Below are 21,117 nucleotides of genomic sequence, written 5' to 3'. Positions count from 1 at the left end.
TTCAAATGAAGCTAATGAAGCAATCAAGGAACTCCTAGCTAAAAATGGTTCTCTGCAGGAACAAGTAAGGAAGCTTAAAAGAGAACAAGAAATCCAATCCATTAGGCTGTGTGAAGTTTTGGAATAGAGAAACAAGGCAAATGAAGACCTGGAGGCAAGAAATAATCAATTCCTTCAGCATGAAAATCTTGTAGGTCAACTATCTAATGCAAATGAAGAAGTTATGAATCTAAGGTCTGAGAATGAAAGTTTAAGAAATGATTTAATCACTGAAAGACAAATCAATGCAAGCTTACAAAGTGATCTAAGATCTGAGAGACAAATCAATGAAAGCTTGGAAAATGACTTGATCACTGAAAGGCAAGTCAATGAAAGAATGATGAAATCTCAAACAGACATCAACCAATTGAATCAACAACATGAGCAGAATCTTCATAGACAAAAAGGTAAAGCCAGTCTCGGATACAAGGAAGAAGGTGAATACTCCAAACAAGGTGCCCAAGGGAATCAAAGACCCACTTGCAATCATTGTGGCAAGATAGGTCATACATCAAACAAATGTTGGAGTAATGGAAAAAGAAAATTCAATGGCAAATGCTTCAACTGCAATCAGCATGGTCACAAAGCCAATGAATGCAAAGAAAAACCAAAATTTGAAGGCAAATGTCACAAATGCAAGAAACATGGTCACAAGGCATTCCAATGCAGATCCAAATCATTCAATCCAACTAAACAACTTGTCAAAGCAATTTTTGGATCGGACTACAATACTTGGTGCAGATGTCATTATTGTGGAGAATATGGACATGTTGGCAAAGACTGCTCAAGGCATCACTTGAGGAAAAGAGACACAACAGTAAGATGTTATACATGTACAAAACTTGGTCATATAGCCAAGAATTGCGTGAATACTGAAAGAATTGAAGATGAAAAGAAAGCTAAAGCTAATAACATTCGAAAGCAGATGAGACAACAATGGATTCCTAAATCTACCAAGCAAGACAATTCAAATGATGGTTATGTCACTCAAGAAATGGGTGACTCCACCATTTCCAATTAGATGTAAGAAGAATCAAGAATTGCATCATCAAGCCATATCTCAAGCAGTTCCAGAATGAAAGAGTGCAAATGATCAAATCAGTATTTCAGGTTCCAAAAAAAGAAAAATAAAAAAAGAGAGAAAGTTATCATTTACCGAGCAAGGTTGGTTAAAGACTTTACCAAGCTAGGTCAGGAGTATCAAAGATTTTGTTTGATCACCGAGTTGCAAAGCTTTACCGAGTAGAGCGATGACAGACTGGAAAGCACTATGTCATCTCATCTACCTTTGTACTGAGCATTAATGACAACATTTTCATCAAAAGGGCAGAATTCGATTTCATTTTTCACCGCGACTTAAGAATACTCAGAACTAAAAGATTTCCAGTGAATCCAGAGCAAATCCCAAGCGATTCTAAGCGAATTTCAAGCAGGGAATTTGTTCAAGATTTTCTTATATTTACCGAGCGGCTATGGCATCCGCAAGGCAAAAAGAGGTTCAGAGATGTTAGTAAAGGGTACAGAATGGAAAGCGTCCAATTTCAAGATTGTTTCGACCATTGCAGAATCCCTCAACCCAACTGGAGCTCAATCACAAATACCCCCTAAGGTACTTCTTATCAATGATATTTGTACTCATTTCAAATGTTCTATTCAAGAAATCAAAAACCTAGAAATGGACAGTGCCCTAGGTGAAATGAGTGTAGATGGCTCTTTGAAACCTGAATTCAAACATCTTGAAACCAAAGGATTGACTCATAGCTCGCATATGCCTAGAAACTTCCAAACCAAATGGATTAAGTATATCCTGAGTCGGGTACATAATGGACAATTATGGTTAGAGAAGCCAATACTAATCACTAAGAAAATGATTCAAAAAATCACGGGTCTCCCTATGCTCAGCAAAGCCAAAACCAGCAAAACCCTAAGTCAGGAGGAGTTACAAAGGCAAACCCTAGCCGAATGGGACAGTAGAGGTTTAAAGGTAAACACTATATCTGATGTCGAACTAAGATTCGACATTCATGTAATTGCATACAAATTATAGAGTTCCAGTAGATTGATGTCATGTCCCCAATTTTTTGGTGACAGTTCAATTTAATTAATTTAATTAATGGTTGTCCAAGGACGACTAATTAGTTATTTTAATTAAATAAATAAATATTAAAAGATGACCTTTATATTTAATAAAGTTACTTGGAGTATTTAATAAAGTCACTTGAGGGATAAGATCAAAAAGGTTCTAGAAGTCTCTGGAGAGGATGGAGAAAAAGAATAAATAGGCACCCCGGGGCTCCATTCGAATCAGGCAGTTGATTATCTCTCTTTGATTTTCAGATTTGTGATTCAATCACAGGTGCATTGTGGAACCTAGGGTTTTCGCAATTGTCACAGTTGGCCATTGAGAACGATAACTCTCAATTGGTACGCGATTTTGAGGGTGTGAAATATCATCCGAATTATTGCAGATTGGAGGTGACATTTAGTCATTTCATCAGGGACAAAGTTTTTGACCTAAGGTCAAATTTGTTGTCCGAAGAAGGAGGTTTACTATTGACAGATTTGGGGGTACTTGAAGCAAGAACGACCACAGTCCTGACTTAATACAGAACCGGTCAGCATCGTTGGAGAGATAACGTTTCATGAGAGCACCTCCAAGCTTGTTTGTGCAGGCACAGGAGCATCTACCAATAAAGGGCCATTCAATTCATTTATAGACAAATCCAACACCTGGAGTGAAATCCAGCTGGGAATCGGGCCTCCAATCCTACAACTCCTCAAATTCAAGCTGAAAAGGTGGAATCCATGGCGCCGAGTCAATGTTGATATTCAACCCACTGCGAGACAAATCCAATTCTTCCAGCCTCGAACTGTTCTGCAGGAGAACACGATCTGATACTGTTCCTGTCATGCTGTTGTTGGACACCCAGTAAGATTGCAGGGAAGAGGGTAGCGTGAGCGAGGAAGGGGCGACGATTTACTTTGATGCAACATCAAGATCAGGCCGAAGGCGCTAAGAAATAAACAGAGAGAGGAAGGTTTGCGCAAGTCGTTATTTTGGCCACTCGAACTCAGCATCGTTGGGGAGGACATACCACTGTCCGAACCCTACACAATTTAAGGTGAATTGTCAAGGCCGGCGATAAAAAGCAGCTAGTCGAAGAGATAGTATCAACCCCAAAAACGCCTCAGACCGCACCAGGATTGGGCAGTTTTGGTGATAAAATTGAAAGGAGGACAGATTGCGTGGAAAGACAACCAATCCAAACTCTATCTTCTGTTCTAGCAAGCAAACATATGGGAGACATATAATCGCAATCGTCGGATTCAGGGCACATCATCTCGACAAAGAGGAAGTGCCAAATGCATCGGGTCAGGAGTATCTGAGCAGGACCCATCGAAGGTTGAATACTCAGACATGACCAACATTCGCCATTGCATTGGAAGTCTAGGGAATTAACAGACCAGTATAGCTCGCCGCCGGAGATCAAGATGATCCAACCGCAATTCAATTTGTCTGAGGTGACTGCAGAATTAACTATGGGAAACTAGCGCACCAGACTTGAATAGCAGATTACTCAGGGATTGGCGGATGACCAAGGAGGCGTTCCAATTCAATTGCGACTCAGTGGTATCCATAGGAGTCGCGATCCTGAACAAGCTGTGAGTGGAAGGAGATGAGAGCGACCCGTGTCAGACCCATATAGTAGAGGAGTTATTTCAGTGGTATCAGAGCCGAAGGATTAAGAGTTTTCAGTGGTATCAGAGCCTGTTTTGCAAACCATTTGATGAATTGCCACAGTACATTGTTGGAATTTAGTGACCTTTATAGCTAGGGTCATCTCAGTGGTATCAGAGCGGTTTTCTTGCCATCCTGTGGGGTGAGAACTGACTTACATGAGTGATCAGCACTCTACTTCAACCAAGATGGACAGGTACAGCACAAAGTCTCCAAGGACACAATCTCGGACAAGTAATAGACGCAGTATTCAGAGTCAGAATTGTGGAAAGGAGGACTATTCAGGTATTCAGGATGAGCTCAGAAAAATCAAACATAGCATGTCTGAACTGTTGGTTAAACACCACCGTATGCTTGACAGGCTGTCCGTCCTAGCTAATGTGAATAAATCAACTGGATTTCGTTTTGACAAATCTTCTCACAAAGCGTTGACTGATACAATGAGAGATGCTACTAGGAACCTTAATGAGGAGTTCGAGAAACAAGTGTGCAACCAGTCAGAGGTTTCAGTTCGGTCATAGGAAGAAGCGGTGAAGGACATTACGCTGATGGATAGTAACTGTCAACTTGACACTCAAGTTGAGACAATTGAATACGAGCTTTCCAAAGGTGATGTCTCATGTACTCAGGGTAGTTTGGTTCCGACAAGCAATGATTACAGTGAAGTGAGTTCAGATGATGATGAAGATGTCATTGTGCATGGTGATGAGATACCTGGTGAAAATGAGCAGACATCGAGCATTTATGATTTTGCTGACAAAGAGTACCAGGATCAGTTAGAAGCTTCGTCACATAAGGATGAGAATGGCAGTACTTCACATGATTTGTCCAGCCAGCTGAAGGTAAGCAAAGATAGTATTGTGGCTTCTTTATCTCATCATAACAGGATGCGGGAGATGTTAGAAGAGCACATCCAGATGATTCAGTTACAAGGAAGACATAAGAGAGTTCAGGCAAAATCTTCTTGTTGTGACTTACATGCAATTGGTGAAGGAATGGGGACGATGAAGCTGAGCTATTTGCATCTTCTATCAGACCGTGATCATCTTCTTAGCCTTACCAAAGATTATTCAGATGCCTTGAGGAGGAAGGAGGAGGAAGTTGTCAAGCTTTCTTGTGAGCTTGAGGACACTCGAGCAACTTTGGCATTACAGGACTGGGAGAGACATGGAAATAAGCATGGCGTGGAGCTGGGCTTAGTTTCATGTTACGTACCTAACATTCAGCTCCCTGCAGCAGAATGATCATATATGGTAGCTGATAATGTTACGAGTTCATCTTGCATTCACATCCAGGATACAAGGACAATGGCAGACAGGTATGTGAAGTTAATTGGTATTGGTCACATTACTCAGGTAAGGAGTTTGCTTGAGTTACCAGCTGTTCCTTGTTTACGGATATGGACTCAAGAATGTTTCAGCAGCGTTTGGGATTCAATTGACTGGAGAGCACTTAATAGTAGCAATGTTTGTTTGAGTACTATCATGGATTTGATTAGCAGACTATACGGTGTTATTTTCCCTTGTGCCAGCAGAACATCCGATGTTGGTATTAGTTTTTATACACCGGTATTGGGCTTGGTTCATATATGTAGACGACCTTTCTTGCTGAGAGGTGTTGAAGATTTTTCATATTTGCCAGTGTGTACGGATGAGTCCCAGGATCATTTTGGCCTTGATGACATCCAGGAGGATGAAGTGGACAATTTTGAAGATTCAGCCTCCTTGACAGTTTCTTTAGGTACAGAAGAGCTTGACAGCAGAACTACAGATTTTGACACTCTGGATGTTGATATGAGTTTTGAAGTTGATTCGGAAAATATAGATGGTAATAATCCAGAGACCAGTATCTTTGAAGACATTCCTCCAGACAATGTGTCAGAAGGAGTTTATAGAAGACAGTCTAGCCAGAGCCATCATGTGATTAGCCAATTGAAAGTTAGTGAGCGAGACATTGCTATCGCTTGTGAGCATTTTGATACTGCTCGTCAGTTGTTGGCGGTTACTGGTTGGGGTACTTCTATGACAGATGAGTCCAGCGGTGGTTACTTTTCTTTGGCAGAGATTCATGCCTTGCGTGAAGCTGTTCGAATTTTGAAGCAGGATTACTTACGATTGGTAGCCGACCGTGATCACTTGGTTGAGTGGGGGAGTACAGCCTATGAGGCACTCTTGGATCGTGAAGAGGAGGTGAGTGAGCTTTCCCAAGAGCTCATAGCGACTACTGAGGCGTTAGAGGACACACAGCGGGATCTACAAAAGTCGCAGTTTCAGTTGAAGGAGGTGACCGTGGAGTTGGAGCATTTGCGGTCAAAACCAGCCCCAGACCCAGTTCATTTGATTACTGAGGTGGATGATGGTAAGTACACTTCCGCAGTTACTACTAAGGAGCATATTGTTAAGGCTGACACACATATTCAGGATTTGGTAGTAGCTGGTCCTAATGAGTTTGGGATACTAGTAGAGTCAAGTCTCCAGATTGATTCTACTAATATAGTTGATAGTGTGGTACAGTTGAGTACGCCATCCTTACAGGAGGACTCGTTGTGGTGTAAAGGGGAGTATGTTAATGCCTCCTCATATAATTTTTACTGCACTGAACCGTTCATGGAGTATTTGTTGGATAGTGCATGTGTTCATTTGGACCCGTATAAAGTGACAGAAGGTGTTCTTATCCATGATACTAGTGTTATTTGCAGATTGGTTGAGAAGATTATAGGGGTCCTTTCAACTATGCTACCTTACAGGGATCTCGAGGAAGGGTTTGTTGAGCAGAATGCACGGGACCCTATCCAGCCTACAGTCACTCGGAGTCAGAGATTGGAGCCATATATTGATTACCAGCTCAGTGATGATGAGCTAGCAGCAAAATTTGGAGGTTCTTACCGGCATTATACGGTAGGGTACGCTCATCATTTCTCTTTTGACACAGAGGTAGAAGATTTTATTTCACGCAGATGTAGATTGGCTCCAGTTTCTTATCATCCATTAGGGGATAGATTGGCACCATCTTTTGAAGATAAAACTGGTAGTAGCAAGTTACTCGGCTTGCCGCATCGACACGCCCGGAGCAATTTTTCAGAGATTGGAGTTGATGGCAATGATTCAGGTACCTATAGCTGTTGTCATATCTACAGTGCAGTTGGGTGCAAGTGTCATTCTGATGGGGGCTTGAGTTTTGATAGAGTTGATGTTTCAGTTGGCTTGAGTTCCGCAGAATGTTTTCTTCTACCGACATCTACAGTTGGTTTTCAGATGATTTCATCAGAAGTGTCAGTTGTTTGGATGTTGAGTACAGTTTCTCAGCTACTGGTATTGATGATTTCTCCACGGGAGTATGATGCGGATTGGGATGATACACAGGTTTACATTTGGGATCCAGGCAGACTGATTGGTTCATGATTCAGCCATTGCTTGGGGACAAGCAATTTCAGGAAGGGCGGACTGTCATGTCCCCAATTTTTTGGTGACAGTTTGATTTAATTAATTTAATTAATGGTTGTCCAAGGACGACTAATTAGTTATTTTAATTAAATAAATAAATATTAAAAGATGACCTTTATATTTAATAAAGTTACTTGGAGTATTTAATAAAGTCACTTGAGGGATAAGATCAAAAAGGTTCTAGAAGTCTCTGGAGAGGATGGAGAAAAAGAATAAATAGGCACCCCGGGGCTCCATTCGAATCAGGCAGTTGATTATCTCTCTTTGATTTTCAGATTTGTGATTCAATCACAGGTGCATTGTGGAACCTAGGGTTTTCGCAATTGTCACAGTTGGCCATTGAGAACGATAACTCTCAATTGGTACGCGATTTTGAGGGTGTGAAATATCATCCGAATTATTGCAGATTGGAGGTGACATTTAGTCATTTCATCAGGGACAAAGTTTGTGACCTAAGGTCAAATTTGTTGTCCGAAGAAGGAGGTTTACTATTGACAGATTTGGGGGTACTTGAAGCAAGAACGACCACAGTCCTGACTTAATACAGAACCGGTCAGCATTGTTGGAGAGATAACGTTTCATGAGAGCACCTCCAAGCTTGTTTGTGCAGGCACAGGAGCATCTACCAATAAAGGGCCATTCAATTCATTTATAGACAAATCCAACACCTGGAGTGAAATCCAGCTGGGAATCGGGCCTCCAATCCTACAACTCCTCAAATTCAAGCTGAAAAGGTGGAATCCATGGCGCCGAGTCAATGTTGATATTCAACCCACTGCGAGACAAATCCAATTCTTCCAGCCTCGAACTGTTCTGCAGGAGAACACGATCTGATACTGTTCCTGTCATGCTGTTGTTGGACACCCAGTAAGATTGCAGGGAAGAGGGTAGCGTGAGCGAGGAAGGGGCGACAATTTACTTTGATGCAACATCAAGATCAGGCCGAAGGCGCTAAGAAATAAACAGAGAGAGGAAGGTTTGCGCAAGTCGTTATTTTGGCCACTCGAACTCAGCATCGTTGGGGAGGACATACCACTGTCCGAACCCTACACAATTTAAGGTGAATTGTCAAGGCCGGCGATAAAAAGCAGCTAGTCGAAGAGATAGTATCAACCCCAAAAATGCCTCAGACCGCACCAGGATTGGGCAGTTTTGGTGATAAAATTGAAAGGAGGACAGATTGCGTGGAAAGACAACCAATCCAAACTCTGTCTTCTGTTCCAGCAAGCAAACATATGGGAGACATATAATCGCAATCGTCGGATTCAGGGCACATCATCTCGACAAAGAGGAAGTGCCAAATGCATCGGGTCAGGAGTATCTGAGCAGGACCCATCGAAGGTTGAATACTCAGACATGACCAACATTCGCCATTGCATTGGAAGTATGGGGAATTAACAGACTAGTATAGCTCACCGCCGGAGATCAAAATGATCCAACCGCAATTCAATTTGTCTGAGGCGACTGCAGAATTAACTATGGGAAACTAGCGCACCAGACTTGAATAGCAGATTACTCAGGGATTGGCGGATGACCAAGGAGGCGTTCCAATTCAATTGCGACTCAGTGGTATCCATAGGAGTCGCGATCCTAAACAAGCTGTGAGTGGAAGGAGATGAGAGCGACCCGTGTCAGACCCATATAGTAGAGGAGTTATTTCAGTGGTATCAGAGCCGAAGGATTAAGAGTTTTCAGTGGTATCAGAGCCTGTTTTGCAAACCATTTGATGAATTGCCACAGTACATTGTTGGAATTTAGTGACCTTTATAGCTAGGGTCATCTCAATTGAATAGTGTACCTTGTGAAGCTGTGGATTTAGCCCTCAAGGTTGTAAAGAAAAACCTTGAACTTGATTTGTCTGAGGTACTGCTGAAACAATTGAATAAAAATATGGATAGTATAAGGACTTCCAAGAACAACTCTCGTAAATTCGGTTCTCTGTTGATTTGTCTATTTTTCTACATTCAAAAATTCTTTCCATCTAAAGGAATTATCGTATGGAGAAAAGACATTCCAATTTTGTATTAAATAAATGAGTTTGTAGCAGAGATGGGTGAAAATTTTGATAGCATCATGGACAACTATTTTGAAGATTTCAAGGAGAGAATGAATAACAGGTTTCGGATTCCACCAAAGTTAGTTGAAGATTAAAAAGATGATGTATGCTTCATGGTTGACTGTGATAAGGTGTACATCCAGGCAGTCAGACCCCGAGTTGCATGGGTAAAACCTCTTCCCTATGAGGTAAATATTGATGAAGCCAGAGACATCATAGAAGCACTGGTAAATGAGCCAGTAGACCCAAGGCAACAAATTTTTGGAACCTATGATGAAGCAAAGGCCATAATTGAGCTTGAAATCAAGCTACCACAAGCCATAAGCAAAGGTAAGAGGAAGATAGCAAAATTGAAAACTGCATCTGGCCCTCCTATGCTAACAGAAGGAAAAGGTGAGGATGAAGGAGATGATGAAGAAGAAGGAGGAGAAGAAGAAAAAGAAGAACAAGAAACTGAAGAAGAACCTCTGAAGAAGAAAGGTAGGGTAATAATTACCAAACCTAAAAGGAAGCCTACTGTAGTATTTACCAGAAGGACTAGAAAAGGTAAGCAGGAACCTATATTGGTTAGGCCTGCACCTACATTTGAGGAAAGGCTCAAAAAATTGGAAGAAGAAGCTGGCATCACAAATTTCAAAGCATTGACATTTGAAACTAGAACAGATGTTGAGAAAATGCAGATAGAGGAACTGGTATTAAGCAAGATGGGTAAACGAAAATACTCCCTAGACCAGCTTGCCTCCCAAATCTCAAAGGAACTACTGGAGAGATTGCAACCAAGATGGGAGTCAGCAACCCAAACGGTAAAAGACATATATGAGCAATCTCTGAAGAATCTTCAACCAAGTCTCACTAGAGCAGAAGTAAAAACTGCAATGAAAAACCATGAAGGCAAAATGATGATCAGATTTCACACATGTTTAATTTTGATCGAAGACATTGAGCATGTTGTAAATGATGCTACAAACATGTGGAAAAACATCTATCATCTGCATAAGCCCAGTAAAGACCTAGTAGAAATCAAGGATGATGACAGTAGTGACAGTGAGGACATTAATGCCACTCCATCTATCACAGTTTCACCAGGTGAGCTACATGCACTAATGGGAGAAGACAAGGAGGAAGGAGCTAAAGAGGAAGATAAGGAGGAAGATGATTCAGTAAAAATTGTAGCAGCAGTCATTGCATCCCTTCCTCACTCTCGACCTAAAACTGTCACATCATCAAGGTTGAAGTCAGATTCAGTAGGTTTGATAACATCCACATTAGATTTATCATCTGCACCTGCCTCATCACAGCTCTAGGTATCATCAATGGAAGTGTCTACCACTTCATCTACCGAGCTGCAACCCTCTCCTTCAGCTACCGAGTCAACTTCCTCAGCTCCATCATCTTCAGTCGGTATAGCAGTAAGTTCCACAATTTTGTCAGCTACATTAGCACCAATTTTTGCACCAGTTAGTCCTCCCATTATAAATATTCTAGCTTTTTCTACAATTTTGTCTACATTATCTGCATCTACTTCAAATCCAGTTAGATCATATACTCAATTACCGAGTGTACCATCATTTTTGGGAAATGTTCTAGTTTTTTATCTGATAAATACTCCTATTGGCACTCAATCCTCAAGTATCCCAATTTTCACTGCTAGTCCTTCCATCTCCACTATTGTGTCTGTTCCCAAGGTCAAACCAGTCATCACAGAAGCCAAACAAAAGAAACCATTAAGACTTCTACTCACTAGAAAAGAAATTTTCGAGGATATTGACTTAGACACAGAGATAGTGATTCCAAAAATTGACTACAAAAATGCTACCAATGAAGAGATGAGGTATGCTATTCAACTAATAGAGATGAAGGCTACGCAGAAGCAGTTAAGGTCTAAAAGGGATAAGGAGTACAGAATAATTGAGAATGCCAGGAATATAATTACAAAAGCTATAGGTGTTGAAGTAGATTCTACTCAACACATTTTGATTCAATTAGAAGAGGCTGTAAATAAATTCAATGAGGACACCTCTGGGCAAGAAAAATTGATTGAAAAGGCTAAAAGAAAATTTGATAATAAGGTGCTTGAGCACATTGCTCAGCACATTGCAATAAAACAGGTAGAATTGTCCACAATTTTGATCAATCTTGAAAATTCTTTTAATAATGTAACTTCACTTTTTGCCAAACTTTGTGATGTTACCGAGTACACCAAGGAAATAAAAGAAAAATTAAATTAAATTGATGAGGATATGAAGGTCAGTACCCAAATGCTGCAACTTGACCCCAATTCAAGTTCATCCCATCATCTCAAAATTAGATTTTTGTTAGAAAAGCAGGCAGAATTATTGAGAGAGGAAGCAAAGATCATATCTACATTGATTGACATTTAGAATATGATTCTTCCTATCATGGACACAATGTAGAAACACATTGCCTACTCCAAAACATTGATCCATGACAACAATTTCTCAATTGCAGATCATGTGATTGAACTTTCAGCTGAAGTTCAGATAGCACTCTCCACCTGCAAAATTTTGCAAGAAAATTGGGATAAGACTTTGGCTCTTATTCTCAAGGTACATTCTGAGTTTATCTCTCATTTTGGTGTTTCTATGTAAATACATGTTGTTTACTTTGGCATTATTGTCAAAAAGGGGGAGATAGAGTACCAAAAGAAGAGATAAAGACATATGTAAATAAGGAAGCCATGTGTAAAGATAAAGATATTTGCAAATACTATGTGCATATTGTATAGGGGAGATATATGTAAATTAGGACGTCAAATTTTGCACATAAGCTTTGGCTCATAAGTGTTTTTGTCACTAATGCCAAAGAGGGAGATTGTTGGAATTATGATATATTTGTCATTAGTGCAAACACTTATTCGGTTCTGAATGCTTACCGAGCTCATCACTTAGTCTACAGTATATACCAAGCATTTAGTGATTACCTTATAAGTTCAGTAGGTAAATAGTTCTCACCAAGCATTCCAGAGGTTATTGAGTGAATGGGCAGTTCAACAGTGTTCACTGAGCAAGGCAAGGTAAATGAAGAACTCGGTGTTCACTGAGCAAGGCAAGTAAATGAAGAACTCGGTGTTCACCGAGCAAGGCAAGGTAAATGAAGAACTCGGTGTTCACCGAGCAAGGCAAGGTAAATGAAGAACTCGGTGTTCACTGAGCAAGGCAAGGTAAATAAAGAACTCAGTGTTCACCGAGCAAAGGAAGGTAAATGAAGAGCTCAGTGTTCACCGAGCAAAGGAAGGTAAATGAAGGACTCAGTATTCACCGAGCACAGCAAGGTAAACGAAGAAGTTAGCTTTTACCGAGTGACACTATATCTACCAAGTCACCAATGGTTACCGAGTCCCAAGCAGTATTGTGTGGCTAGTATGAATCGAGCCTCTACTTCTATCGAGTTCATGATGATGTCGAGTAATATAGTAGATGCAGAGTATCAGAAGGTCACCAAGTCAGCTTGAGGAACCCGAGTTTTCTACTATCTGGCCGACTCAGTAATGTTTTGTTCACTTATGTTTTAGCCGACCTTGTAGTTGTAAATATTGGAATGGTATATATGAAATGTATGATATCATTTGTAGAATGGTATGGTGTGTGGAAATAAGAGTAATATTCGCATATGAAGAATGTATTGATATATTTTGAGAAAAGTAAAAGCGAATCAGCAGCAGAATAAAAGGGAATATAGCAAGGTCAACATAGGAGCAAAAAAGTTATACCTATCACATCAGGTTATCAATGCAACAAGGATCTTATCAGCAAACAGTTGCAGGCAGATCCACTGCTTCATCCTAACAAGTGAATCAGTTCATAAATCCTTTAACCGGGTGGACCTAACAGTCTTTTTGTAAATCTCCTAACAGAGTGCATACTTCACTGTATGTTTGTAAATCCTCTAACAGGGTGGATCTAGCAGTCCTACTTGCTCCTAACAGGGCAGATCACCAGAAGGGATCATTGTAAGCCTTAACAAGCCAACTTTATACTGCAGTATTGAAGTTTTGTGGGTATCATCCCCACCCCAGTTTTACTTTCTATTTGGAAGGTTTCTGGGTCACCAAATCTCTGTGTACATGTGCAATGAATGTTTGTTTCTTCAGTTATGCAGTAGTTTAGATGAATGAATGGCGAATGGTTAAAATGTTGAATAGGATAAAAGTTTTATAAGTTATCGATCCACCCCTCCCCTCTCAGTAACCTACCTTATCCTGAATATTTCCAACAGAAACTTGAACTAGTTGAACTGAAAGTTAAACTTTTACTTGTATATTTTCAACTTGAACACACTTCAAAACTGAAACTATATGTAAACCTAATTATAGGCAAAACTGAAAATTGAAACCTATTCTATTTGCAAAACATGTGTCATATATATGCTTTACAGTAGTATGCCTTATGGTTGTTGTAGTATCTTGCATATTATTGTAGGATGGTATATGGGATAAGATCTTCTGTTAGAGGCCATAGCCTTGGCCGTGGTAGAGGTTGTGGATGAGGCAGAGACATCAGTATACATGAGTCTGTCTATGAAAGCCCTATTCAGGAAGGAACTAGGGAAGAGCATGTCAGTAGGCATCAGGAGGACAACCATAGAGAGCAGCAGGCTGACTCTAAGGAGGTTAACCTATGGCAGATGATGAAAACCATCATTTATTGCCTACCTCTTGTTCATGATCAGGATGGAGCACATCAGGCATGACATGAGTACAGACCTAGGACTAGGAGTCCTTGGAGGGATCATCAAAGATCCATTGTATCTACTCAGATGAAGGACCTTCAAAGGTCAAAAAGTCAAGCCCTTTAATGGGCATGGTTCAAATTATGTAGCCAAGCAGTGGCTTACATTAAGAACCTTAAGCTATGAAGGAGTGTCATGTTTTCTTTTACATCTATCACTGCTTCTCTACCTTGAAACCTGTTATGTCATAGTACTTTTTTTAGATTGCTTATGAGATTTTATAACCCATGAGATCATGTGTCAAGACGTCTTTCGCAACATCGCAACCACTGAGCAAATCGTGTTGCAACTTCACAACCTTAAAATAGTTAAGGCTCACTATACTAGAGATGTAGCTCTTAAGTAGGAATCACAACATCACGATTTAAAAAGGTCAACTTTCTTCAAACGCAAAAAGGAACACATAAAGGATCGACTTAAGGTTTTTAAACCATGAGGCACACATAGACAAAATTTAGGGCTTTTATAGAAAAACTTCTACAACAAAGATATGTAAACCCTATTTCCATAAATTTAACCATAATTTTCATTATAGAATTTTCAAAAAAAAATTTGAATGGTGAGAATACACGACATAATCTTCTATGCTCGTGATAATATGGCGACTTCAGAAAAAAGAGCAAGTATCCATTGAAGCATAAGGAGTTTTAGAAACTACTAAAGTCATGTTGTGAGAAGAAAGAATTGTTGAAGATGGGCATTAAATACATTTGTTGAAAAGACTTTAAACCAAGACCTTCTATTTGTATTAAGGAGTGTGATGCAAAGTGTTGGATTAAGTTTTAAAATTTGGCCATTACTATCAAAACAATATGAGGAGTGCGACTTCTCCTCAAGAGTATAGGAGGGCCAATAGTTTGCCAATATATTTGAATTTGTAATTTCTGTAGTTCTAACAAAGGAGATGTAGGTGCATTAGTTTTTGATTAGCCAATATGTTGCTATGCTAATAAAATGAGGTTGGTGAAAGGAAATAATATATTGATATATAAATATCCCTCAATGAAGCATTGTAATTGCTTTCAATTACATTATCACATTGGGCACTTAAATAAAACACATTACTTCATCAAACAATTACCACTATAAACTAATGATGTTGTATAGAAACATTTGCTTGATGCCTATTGCCATATCATAATACAAAGCAAGGCGAAATTCCATAATAGAGCTTTGGCTCTTAGATCTTATCTAAGTATGGTAGAAACATGTGAAAATGAAAATGATCATCTCATCTACATTATGGGTGGAAGAGCGTGTGGTCTTGATGGTGGTAAAGAACATGTTTGTTGACACAAAAAGTTAGAAAATGTCACTACTAGAGCAAGAATTGAGAGCTAGAAATATAACATTCAATTTTTTAAGTTGAGGACTATTATTTTATATTTTTGGGCACTCTCAATGATGTTACAAAATTTAATATTTTCCAATCTTTTGGAAGACTCTAGAATTATGTTAATTACAAAACAAGCCTACAAATTTAATGTTCTCATCTCCATTAATGATCAAATGATCACAAGTACAAATGATGTGGATAAAGATAGAAAATAAAATTCCTCAAGAAATATGATAGTTGGTTGAAGACATTGATGAAGGCATTAAAATAAATCATCCCTTTCATGTACCTACTAATATGCATTTAACACCAAGAAAAATAAATAAATAAACATTTATTTTTATACCTGTTTATTATATTTAGGATGATAAAAGATATTGCCATTTGTATATATGTCTCTATCGATGTAACTATTAGGAAAAAGCTATGCAACTGATCAAATCAACTGTATTTGAAAATTTAATTGCAATTATCAAATAAATTAAAAACTGTATGAAAACTATTTTGATTTTTGATTTAATTATTAAATATTATAAAATGACCAAATTTGGTAGATTTGATCAGCTGCATAACCGCTTCCTAACTGTTGCACCTCCTTTAAGTACAAATGCTAATTAGTATAATTTTAATAAAATATCTTGCTATCTAAACATAACTGCAATGAAGTACAAGATACAAATTTTTCTTAAAAATTGTCCTTTGCTACATTTTTTTTGTGGAACTTAAACCATTACAACTTATTGTGTAGCTAATGTTTTTTTCAGTAAAAAAATTGATCTTCCGTTACACTTTGCAATGGTCGCCGTTATACAGAGCACAATGAGTAGCCCCTCTCCCATAGGTGTTTTTGCAGCGTCAGAGCATCGACGAAATGTCTTGAGTCAACCCATGCTGGAATCGCACAGACTATTCGTGGAGCAACTAAATCGACGGGCTTGTCTGAAACCAGAGGACTTCCTGAATGGGGTGCACAAGAAAATGTAGATTTAGGTGGCCAAAAATGCTAATGGTTTAACAACGATTGGTTTGTATCAGTTGTCTCCCTCGTAAAATCGATTAGAAAGCGGTAGCAGGGGCTATTTCGGCAACTCCATTATCTTGGTTCAAAACTGCCATAGCTAAAGTTATTGAAAGAAAGAGGGTTGAAGGCTGCTGTTTCATGTGAGCCAACGTTTAAATCCATAAAAGGAGGCTGAGCAGGGGCTGGAAGATTACAAGGGTTGTGAGAGATGAGCATCTGCACAACCTGGGCCATTGATGGACGCAGTGCTGGAGAAGCCTGTGTGCAAAGAAGCCCAACGTGAACTGCACCGTACAACTCTTTCTCACTTTCTTCCCCGCAGCTTTCCAGTATGATCGGATCTACTGCTTTGGAAACAGTATTAGACATGAAATGCTTCCATATCTGAAACCCATGAATGAGGAACAAATATTACAACTGTAGTATCGACATTTACAAATTGAAAACCAAGCAGGAATAAGAAGAAAAATACTTGCTGGGGAAGAGACTGGATATCTTGGGCAGATTTGGACTGATTATTTTTCCTGCCGCTCATGATTTCAAGAACAAGCACTCCGAAACTGAAAATATCTGCTTTCTCAGTCAATTGACCAAGAACGATATATTCAGGAGCCATGTAGCCTCTGCAAACATGCAAAATATTCTAAAAATTGACTAAGATACGAAGGAATAAGAATAAATTAGGATACTCAATGAGAAAAGAAGTCGTGGGATTTGTGCTTTAGATATACTTACAGAGTTCCTGCAATTCCTGTGCTCACATGAGTTTGACCTTCAGTAAAATGCCGCGCTAATCCAAAATCTGCAATCTTGGGTTTGAAATTCTCATCTAACAAGATATTGCTTGCTTTGATATCTCTGTGTATAATACGAATTTCAGATTCGTGGTGAAGATATGCTAATCCTGCTGCTACTCCTTGTATTATTTCCATTCTCTTTTCCCAGTGGAGTACGTTTCTCGAGATTGGATCTGCTTCAAAACGAAATTCACCCCATAAAAATAAACACAAGGGTAGGGCATTATAGTAAATTGTGGCCACATTAAAATTTCAAATTGGGTGGAGATAGAGCGGAAACCAAATAGATGGTAGTCGAGGCTTTTGTTAGGAAGGTATTCATAAACCAAGAGCCTTTCTTGTTCCTTGACGCTGCATCCCAGTAATTTTACCAGATTCTTGTGCCGGATATTGCTTATCATGTTCACTTCGTTTAAAAATTCCTTCACACCACGATCTTTGTTGAAGAATAAAAGCCTCTTTATGGCAATCTCCTTGCCGTTGGGTAAAACTCCCTGCATTTAGATAGATTTGTATCTGATTATCCTGTCTGTGTTAACAAAGGAACGTGCATGAATATATAGATATTATCAGTAGATATCACCTTGTAAACCGAACCGAAAGCCCCCTGACCGAGTTTGTTTTCTTGATTGAAATTTCCCGTGCAGCTTTGTAAAATTTTGAATTTATATCTCACCCTCAACTCGAGCATAGCTCCAATAGTTGCATCGGACATGTCTTCATCTTCATCATTGGAAAAAATCTATAGGTTAGAATTCTTGCATTTATCGAGATCTTTATTAATTTAGTCAACTTCATGTGATAGTAAGTTTTTGTTGTGTTTGATTGAAGCGATACAAAAATATTTTTTTGGTTGATTGAATCAATAGAAAAGGGAAAGACCTTAAATTTTTAGGAAGTTGAATTCAACTTTAGAAAAGGCTATAGTGTTCAGTTAAAAAATTGAATCTCTGTAGGAGGAGAGAGCTTGTCAAATAGAGATTGTCATCAGAGTTAAGTCTGATGTAGGCGACCACATAAATAAATGTTTCTGTGCTGAAGCAATTCGTGGTTGAAAGTAAAAGAAGAGAATGTTTGAACTGTAATTTCCCTACATTGCAGACCTCTATAAAACCCCCGAACACTTTCTGGCTATCCTAATTTCTTCAATCAAACCAGCAACAAAGAAATATATAAATAGATTGATTTCAAAATCTGTTTGTTGAGATTGTTGACTTGGTAGTCAGCACTTCTTTGAAGGATTAGATTAAATCTGGTATTTGTATTAGACACTAACAGTTTGAGCTTCTAGTGTAACATCATATGCTTCGAACTAGTGATATCAGAGCCTTGGGTCATGGGTTTGAGTCTCCCTTCAATAATTGTTGAAGGTTCAGTCGGTGCTGTAGGAGAGATTTTTCTGATTGTTCTTGCCGTGGATCGAATTAAATCTGACATTTGTATTGGATGGTACAACAACAAATGCACCTAACACTGTTATCTTTTACAAGCGAGGAGCAGGAGAGATGCGGTGGAAGTTCAATATGTAGTTGTTACATTATATTTGGTGCATAATCTATTATTCATATGAACATAAGGAAATTGTATTAATCTGAATGCCAAGTAGAAAGAGATACTGACCATTCTGTTGTAGATCAGCATTCCTGTTTAACCAATCTGTTATCCTACCCTTACGGAGGACCACTGCCAATACCATGAACATGCTTGCTGTTCCAGACATACTGGTGAACAGAATTATCAGAAGGGTTCGGCGTTTGCTTCCTGCAGGGGAAACATTTAACTCGTTTAGGCATTCAAGAATCAAAATCAAAATTGGAGGCAAACATTAGGACAACTATTAAAAAAGAATCCATCTCACCTGAAGAATCATCCCCATGAAAGAATTTGACAGTCAAATAGCGGAGATAGCAGCAGCCAGAGACGAACTGTCCCCCAAGAGCGCCTTGGCTGCAATTATTGAGGTAGTTGGATGCTTCAAGTAGACACTGCTTGCAGGCTTCCATGTCGATATCCCTCGCACACTGTGCAAGGGAGTAGATTCTTTGAGACAGGCTCGTCTCATCATCTACGCTTTTGCTGAAACCTCTGTTAGCGGTAGCTTTATCCACAAGCTTAGGAAGAAGAGTGAAAAGGGCTAAATCGAACTTCCTCTCGTCAGGGCTGTTCATGTTCTGACACTCGCGTGTAGTGCCTTTCTTACAATCAAGATTAGCATAAAAATTGTATGTGTCATACCTCACAAAACACCCACTTAGAGCATTGACTGCAGAATTTCCCCTACAAGTTTCGAGCAAGTTTTGTCCAGCAAGCAAAACGCAGTGGCTACATTCATCGGGGCTCATGTCTCTCCGGCACTGAGCCATGCCATAAATTGAATCTCTGTATGAAAAAGTAGCATACCCTGTTTTAGCGACGCCTATTAACAACGAATCAAGAACTAATTTCACATCGCTTTTAGACGCGCCCTTCATGAGTTGCTCGTTATTGCAGAGATTTTTAACAACTCTGGACTCCGACTGAATCGCCTCCGAGGAAGAAAGCGCTGCAAGATGAAAGAAGTTGTAAACTTCAACACGTAAGAAGCAATTCAAGTTAAACACTCGGCCTCCAGATATTTGAGCAGACGACTCAGAAAAGAAGGCATCATAAAGATTTGCAAGGCATTGTCTACAGTCTTGGAAATTCAGGTCTCGCCAGCATTGCGCCAGAGAATATATGGTCCAAACAGGAGATTCCACGACCTCCAAATTAACACTGAAACTGTTCTCAGAACTTGCTGTTTTAGCAATGAGGCCAGTTAAGGAATTTGCTAGCGTCGCGTTAGGTATCTTTGGATGTCCAATAACATTCAAGTACTTTTGAATGTTATTTGTTGCTAACGTTGAGTAGAAACTGTAATTCGCGTATCGGAGGAAGCACCCATCCAATAAAATGGATGCGGAAACATAGGAAAAACACTGATTGAGGAGAACCTGCTTCGCAAATGAGACGCATTCTCTGCAATCAGAGGGATTCATGTCTCCCCTGCACTGAACGAGACCGTAAATTTTGATACCCTCGGATTCATCTGCAAACTCGGAAACATTGAAGCCCGTCGGAGGAGCATTTGCAACTAAAGAATCAACAACTTTCTGCCGGATTATTTGAAAAGCGATCCCAATCCCGTATGCTCCCTTTTTCTCGCATATTGCTCCACTCCCAACAATCATTGTCTGTGGGTCTGCTCCTGCTAATGGCGCCAACAAGAGCAGGGAAAGCAAAAACATCTGCCGAATACTGAATTTGTACAACATATTCACCATCCCTCAATATCTGCAACAGGCCTACAGAGATGAGCGAAAACGCAGAGTTTCTTTTCTTTTTTGTTGGGATCGGCAATTGACATTTAACATCTGCATTTTGTACATTGCATGTAATTTCGTGACAGAGGAAACGAGTAAAACTAGAGCGTTGAATTGTCGTTGGTCCTTTGCCGAGGCGTGCTCCGGCCGGCAAATTGACTTGACTTTCAAGGAACAAACCACAAATTGGATAAGGTCTCATGTAAGCCCGTGGCTATACAGCCACGAAAATGCACTTCCTTTACATTGCTTTTTCTAACTTTTTAAAAAATTAACTAAGTCCTCTCCTTCGTATGGAAGTGCATTTTCGTGGTTGTATAGACATTGCCCTCATGTAAGGTGACTTTTAGAGAAATTTCAAATGAAAAAATTATTGATTTAGGTTGAGGTCTTATAAAGGCGAGTTTTTCAAACAAATTAATGACTTGGATTCAAAATTTTAAGGCCTATTTTAAAGTGGATAGTCTAGTGAAATTTAGTTTGACTCTAAAAGTTTAAGTTTTAAAATCTATGAAAGATAGTGATTTTATAAATTGTATTATTTACTAATTTAAAGTAATAATAAATATTAAAAAAATAAGAAGGAAAAATTAGAA

General features: G+C 39.3%; 1 protein-coding gene across 1 annotated transcript; it reads right to left on the bottom strand.

The window, feature by feature from the left end:
* Positions 1-16,222: 16,222 nt before the first annotated feature.
* LOC149570638 (cysteine-rich receptor-like protein kinase 42) lies at positions 16,223-20,564 on the bottom strand. The gene is made up of 7 exons (XM_089823200.1): positions 19,039-20,564; positions 18,801-18,941; positions 17,764-17,903; positions 17,461-17,674; positions 17,119-17,353; positions 16,856-17,006; positions 16,223-16,767 (listed from the first exon to the last, which is right to left on the bottom strand). The coding sequence occupies exons 1-7, from the start codon at positions 20,480-20,482 to the stop codon at positions 16,456-16,458; spliced, it is 2,637 nt and encodes an 878-aa protein (XP_089679326.1). The 5' UTR covers positions 20,483-20,564; the 3' UTR covers positions 16,223-16,455.
* Positions 20,565-21,117: the final 553 nt, after the last annotated feature.

Source organism: Cupressus sempervirens, chromosome 3, assembly GCF_028749045.1.
Source record: "Cupressus sempervirens isolate cs-2001-9-10 chromosome 3, ASM2874904v1, whole genome shotgun sequence".
Taxonomy (NCBI): Eukaryota; Viridiplantae; Streptophyta; class Pinopsida; order Cupressales; family Cupressaceae; genus Cupressus; species Cupressus sempervirens.
Note: the sequence above shows the minus strand (reverse complement) of the source record. Positions and strands in the feature narration are given on the sequence as shown.